The following is a 7,168-nucleotide window of genomic DNA, read 5'->3' as shown; positions in this document are numbered from 1 at the left end:
AATATTGATGATGCATAGCAAAGTTGGATAACCTGGGTAATATCGATGATGCATAACAAAGTTGGATAACCTGGGTAATATTGATGATGCATAGCAAAGTTGGATAACCTGGGTAATATTGATGTTGCAGTGCAAAGTTGGATAACCTGGGTAATATTGATGATGCATAGCAAAGTTGGGTTACCTGGTTAATATTGATGATGCAAAGCAAAGTTGGATAACCTGGGTAATATTGATGGTGCAGTGCAAAGTTGAATTACCTGGGTAATATTGATGTGCATAGCAAAGTTGGATTACCTGGGTAATATTGATGATGCAGTGCAAAGTTGGATAACCTGGGTAATATTGATGGTGCATAGCAAAGTTGGATTACCTGGGTAATATTGATGATGCATAGCAAAGTTGGATAACCTGGGTTATATTTATGATTCTTAGCAAAGTTGGCTAACCTGGGAAATATTGATGATGCATATGAAAGTTGGATATCCTGGGTAATATTGATGATGCATAGCAAAGTTGGATAACCTGGGTTATATTGATGATGCATAGCAAAGTTGGATTACCTGGGTAATATTGATGGTGCAGTGCGAAGTTGGATAACCTGGGTAATATTGATGGTGCAGTGCAAAGTTGAATTACCTGGGTTATATTGATGATGCATAGCAAAGTTGGATAACCTGGGTGATATTGATGATGCATAGCAAAGTTGGATAACCTGGGTAATATTGATGATTCATAGCAAAGTTGAATTGATGGTGCATAGCAAAGTTGGATTACCTGGGTTATATGAATGATTCTTAACAAAGTTGGATTACCTGTGTTATATTGATGATGCAGTGCAAAGTTGGATTACCTGGGTAATATTGATGATGCATAGCAAAGTTGGATTACCTGGGTTATATTAATGATTCTTAGCAAAGTTGGATTACCTTGGTTATATTGATGATGCATAGCAAAGTTGGATTACCTGGGTTATATTGATGATGCATAGCAAAGTTGGATTACCTGGGTAATATTGATGATGCATAGAAAAGTTGGATAACTTGGGTTATATTAATGATTCTTAGCAAAGTTGAATTACCTGGGTAATATTGATGATGCAGTGCAAAGTTTGATAACCTGGGTAATATTAATGATGCATAGCAAAGTTGGATAACCTGGGTTATATCAATGATTCTTAGCAAAGTTGAATTACCTGGGTAATATTGATGATGCAGTGCAAAGTTGAATTACCTGGGTTATATCAATGATTCTTAGCAAAGTTGAATTACCTGGGTAATATTAATGATGCAGTGCAACGTTGAATTACCTGGGTAATATTAATGATGCATAGCAAAGTTGGATAACCTGGGTTATATTAATTCTTCTTAGCAAAGTTGAATTACCTGGGTAATATTGATGGTGCATAGCAAAGTTGGATAACCTGGGTAATATTGATGATGCATAGCAAAGTTGGATAACCTGGGTTATATTAATGATGCATAGCGAAGTTGAATTACCTGGGTAATATTGATGATGCATAGCAAAGTTGGATAAACTGGGTAATATTGATGATGCATAGCAAAGTTGGATAACCTGGGTTATATTAATGATGCATAGCAAAGTTGGATTACCTGGGTTATATTGATGATGCAGTGCAAAGTTGGATAACCTGGGTTATATTGATGATGCATAGCAAAGTTGGATAACCTGGGTTATATTAATGATGCATAGCAAAGTTGGATAACCTGGGTTATATTGATGATGCATAGCAAAGTTGGATAACCTGGGTTATATTGATGATGCATAGCAAAGTTGGATAACCTGGGTAATATTGATGATGCATAGCAAAGTTGGATAACCTGGGTAATATTGATGATGCATAGCAAAGTTGGATAACCTGGGTTATATTAATGATGCATAGCAAAGTTGAATTACCTGGGTAATATTGATGATGCATAGCAAAGTTGGATAACCTGGGTAATATTGATGATGCATAGCAAAGTTGGATTACCTGGGTAATATTGATGGTGCATAGCAAAGTTGGATAACATGGGTAATATTGATGATGCATAGCAAAGTTGGATAACCTGGGTAATATTGATGATGCATAGCAAAGTTGGATAACTTGGGTAATATTGATGGTGCATAGCAAAGTTGGATTACCTGAGAAATATTGATGATGCATAGCAAAGTTGGATTACCCGGGTAATATTGATGGTGCATAGCAAAGTTGGATAACCTGGGTAATATTGATGATTCTTAGCAAAGTTGGATAACCTGGGTAATATTGATGATGCATAGCAAAGTTGGATAACCTGGGTAATATTGATAGTGCAGTGCAAAGTTGGATAACCTGGGTTATATTAATGATTCTTAGCAAAGTTGGATAACCTGGGTTATATTAATGATTCTTAGCAAAGTTGGATAACCTGGGAAATATTGATGGTGCATATCAAAGTTGGATAACCTGGGTAATATTGATGATGCATAGCAAAGTTGGATAACCTGTGTTATATTAATGATTCTTAGCAAAGTTGGATTACCTGGGAAATATTGATGATGCATAGCAAAGTTGAATAACCTGGGTAATATTGATGATGCATAGCAAAGTTGGATAACCTGGGTAATATTGATGATGCATAACAAAGTTGGATAACCTGGGTAATATTGATGACGCATAGCAAAGTTGGATAACCTGGGTAATATTGATGGTGCAGTGCAAAGTTGGATAACCTGGGTATTATTGATGATGCAGTGCAAAGTTGGATAACCTGGGTAATATTGATGGTGCATAGCAAAGTTGAATTACCTGGGTAATATTGATGATGCATAGCAAAGTTGGATAACTTGGGTTATATTAATGAAGTTGGATAACCTGGGTAATATTGATGATGCATAGCAAAGTTGGATAACCTGGGTAATATTGATGTTGCATAGCAAAATTGGACTACCTGGGTAATATTGACGATGCATAGCAAAAATGGATTACCTGTGAAATATTGATGTGCATAGCAAAGTTGGATAACCTGGGTAATATTGATGATGCATATCAAAGTTGAATTACCTGGGTAATATTGATGATGCATATCAAAGTTGGATTACCTGGGTAATATTGATGATGCATAGCAAAGTTGGATTACCTGGGTAATATTGATGATGCATAGCAAAGTTGGAATACCTGGGTAATATTGATGATGCATATCAAAGTTGGATTACCTGGGTAATATTGATGATGCATATCAAAGTTGGATTACCTGGGTTATATTGATGAGGAATAGCAAAGTTGGATTACCTGGGTTATATTGATGAGGAATAGCAAAGTTGGATTACCTGGGTTATATTGATGAGGAATAGCAAAGTTGGATTACCTGGGTAATATTGATGATGCAGTGCAAATTGGTATTTATTGGTTCGGACTATTAATGATTTGCAATACTGGAGTGTCTGTTTAATGTTAAAGATTCAGTGCGTAGTCAGATTTTGTGAGTATTATTGTGTATGAAGTGGAAAAGTCCACGATCTGTTTAATATGATAATTAAGTGTAAATTCAAGTTTTCATTCGTTACGGAAGTTCAAACTTCGTTTATTCAGGTTATCGTTCGTTCCGGAAGTTCAAACTTCGATTATTCAGGTCATACAGGAGATGAGATGCACATTTGGACTACCTGTGTAATGTATTGTATCAAGTTGAAATGGGTGACCGTGTTCATAGTTTTAAAGGTTGTTTTACAGTCTCTATTTTACCTTTTTTCCACAGGAGAGAACATTATTTAAGAATAAACCAACAAGAAAGAAGACATAGAAACTATTTATTGCGCAAGTTTTATCAAAGATATTTCATTCACAGTCGAAATGTTATGATTAAAACCTGGCCAAAGTTTAGTACAGCATAAATTTCGTTCCCTCATGTATATTCTAAAACCATTATCGTATAATTGTCTTAAAAAATACAGCTGTTCAGCTGCAGACAACGAGTGGTTGCCCTTTCCTCCAGGCATGTAGTGTGTTTCCATGGAGATCTGTTTGACGTCATTAAGAGCACCTGATGAGACCATCTGTTGAATTGTGTACCACTCATCCCCTTCTATGTCAATCTTTAATACGTCAATTGGCCTCTGAAACACACAGATACAGTGGCTTGTAACGAAGCGTTTGTTCGTGAAAAAAAACACCAATATAACTTATGTATCATTTTGAGAGTCCAATAATTTCGAAAGAGTATAATTTAATTTGTTTTGTCTTCGAATCGTTGAAGAGCAGGGTCATATTTCCAACAGGGTTATAAAACTGGGTACACGCCCCCCCCCCCCCACCACATATAAGTGATTGTAAGCGTCCAATCGGTGGCGCAAAATGATGTCAAAGGGAGGATTCTAAATATAGATTTCCTTGAATCATTATGGTACTTTTATTTGCTGCAAAATGCACTTTAAGCTCAGCCTAATGCTAAACTGTTATGTTTTTTTAAATTTTGATTACTGAGCTTGTTCCTGTATACTTCATCGTATTAATGAACCAACCACTTCCCCCGTGAAGATTAAAGAAAAGGAACTTATAAGCCGATTTTGAGGAAGGGATTTACTATCATTTTTGAAAGGGGTTTACAGTTATAAAGAGAATAATCTAACCCCAAACAAGTGAATATGTAGCAGCGATGATTGACATCTGTAACATCAAGTGTTATACAACCGAAAGACGAGAAGAAAAAGGGTTAAGCCTCATATGCGTTTCGGCTGACCAGAAGATGTGAGTTTCGGCTGACCATGACATGTGCGTTTCGACTGACCAGAAAATGTACGTTTGGGCTGACCAGGACATGTGCGTTTTAGCTGACAAGGACATGTGCGTTTTGATTAACCAGAGCATGTGCGTTTTGGCTGCCCAGGACATGTGACGTTTTGTCTGACCAGGACATGCGCGTTTGGGCAGAACAGAAAATGTGAGTTTTGGTTGCCCAGGACACGTGCGTTTGGGCTGAGCAGAACATGTGCGTTTGGGCTGACCAGTACATGTGCTTTTTGGCTGACCAATGTTTGAATTGGTACGCAATACCTGTTTATTACTGGTCGAATCGTTAAAATATTGGTTATTCAAATTAAAATCGTGAGATAACTGTTTTGTCTAAAACATTTTACTATTGATTGCCTTTGATCTAAAAATGTTAAAGTGCTGCAAGAAGAACGCAATTAGATGAAACAATAGAAATAGAAAAAAAACCATCATTTTTTAGAACCTTTTTCATTCTAAAATATAACGATACGCGTTTTAGGCGAGTTATCAAGTATCTTAAAATTTGACATAAAACATAAAAAAGCCCGTTTATCCATTGTGGAAACAAACACAACTTTAAAAACTGTTGATGTTTTATTTTTGAATGCGTTGTGATTAAAATTGAAATTTGAAATGTGACTGGTGTATTTTTGTTCACCTTATAATATGTTTTATTATTGTAAAGTAATGCAAAATTTGTACAATTGAAAGTTTGCTTGGCGCTGAAATATTGCATTATATTTTCGCCGCATTTCGGCTGACAGAAAAAATAAAAATACGTCAGCTTTATCTATGATGTACTTTTTGGTATAAACTGCAAGCAATACCCTGTTAAATAATACCGAAATTGTATGATGTAGCCAGGCATCAATATTTAACACAATGCTTTAAAGAACTTTGAGAAAGAACCGATTAATTCTCGGTCAAAGTATTGCAGATACATTGACATACTTTAAAGTAGCATAATTCTAAATACATAACGATTATTTACAACATTTTTCAAAGCAACCAAACGTACATAACGATTATTTACAACATTTTTCAAAGCAACCAAACGTACATAACGATTATTTACAACGTTGTTCAAAGCAACCAAACGTACATAACGATTATTTACAACGTTTTTCAAAGCAACCAAACGTACATAACGATTATTTACAACGTTTTTCAAAGCAACCAAACGTACATAACGATTATTTACAACATTTTTCAAAGCAACCAAACGTACATAACGATTATTTACAACGTTTTTCAAAGCAACCAAACGTACATAACGATTATTTACAACGTTTTTCAAAGCAACCAAACGTACATAACGATTATTTACAACGTTTTTCAAAGCAACCAAACGTACATAACGATTATTTACAACGTTTTTCAAAGCAACCAAACGTACATAACGATTATTTACAACATTTTTCAAAGCAACCAAACGTACATAACGATTATTTACAACGTTTTTCAAAGCAACCAAACGTACATAACGATTATTAACAACATTTTTCAAAGCAACCAAACGTACATAACGATTATTTACAACGTTTTTCAAAGCAACCAAACGTACATAACGATTATTTACAACGTTTTTCAAAGCAACCAAACGTACACAACAACTACAATTACATTGGTTTGTTTCAGCTCCTTTCGGATGACGTCCAATGTTTTTATCGTCCAGCCATTGTCATTAATAAAGTTTTCACCGCCCAGGCCCCAGTTGTAGAACCAAATTTTGTCTGCTACCCGAAAACTGTCCCTTTCCATACTGAGGAAATATGAAAAAAGGGAAATTAAAAACAAACGAATTATCCATTATATAAGATATTTGTTTGTTTCAGTGTAAGATCGGAGTATTTTTAATCGAGTGAACACCAACAGGTATAATTCACGAGTTGAAAGTTATTGTCAGTTTACACTGAACAAACATTTTTTTTTCGTTTAATTATATGCCTTAAAAGAAGAATATAAAATGACATTTCATTTTAGTTCTTAGACAAAAAAGCGTCAAATTATATGCCAACGTAACGTCATTTCGGAAATAACGTCGTTGAAGTTGTGTCCCGGTCCTGTGTGCGCTGACGTTTGATTTGGTGATTGAGAATGGGGGCAAGGATTTTAAATTAGTGAAAGAATCAAAAGTTTCAAACAGTGAAACATATTGTTTTAACTGACAAATCATCGGAAAGCAATGCTATTGTACATAAACGTCTGATTTCATTTGCTATCGCGTGGGTTAACTGTGATGAAAACAGTTTGTACCGGCGCGTTTTTTTCCCAACCAGTATTTAAATCAAATAGTATTACAAATAATATAAAACAACACCATTCTCTGCGTTGCAAAATATTACTCTGCCCCAGAAGAGCTTATATTTTCATACACATTTAGTAACCTACACATATACCGTGTCATGTTTCATT

At 35.2% G+C, this 7,168-nt stretch overlaps 1 protein-coding gene across 1 annotated transcript in view; it reads right to left on the bottom strand.

Annotated features, from left to right (window-relative positions):
• Positions 1–3,792: 3,792 nt before the first annotated feature.
• LOC128237688 (uncharacterized) overlaps positions 3,793–7,168 on the bottom strand; it is a 28,714-nt gene continuing 25,338 nt past the window's right edge. Inside the window, exons 8-9 of the mRNA XM_052953273.1 lie at positions 6,377–6,515; positions 3,793–4,098 (exon numbers count right to left, since the gene is read on the bottom strand). Of these exons, the coding sequence (XP_052809233.1) occupies positions 3,793–4,098; positions 6,377–6,515 (445 nt within the window). The remainder of the gene's footprint in view (positions 4,099–6,376; positions 6,516–7,168) is intronic.

Source organism: Mya arenaria, chromosome 6, assembly GCF_026914265.1.
Source record: "Mya arenaria isolate MELC-2E11 chromosome 6, ASM2691426v1".
Lineage (NCBI taxonomy): Eukaryota > Metazoa > Mollusca > Bivalvia > Myida > Myidae > Mya > Mya arenaria.
Note: the sequence above shows the minus strand (reverse complement) of the source record. Positions and strands in the feature narration are given on the sequence as shown.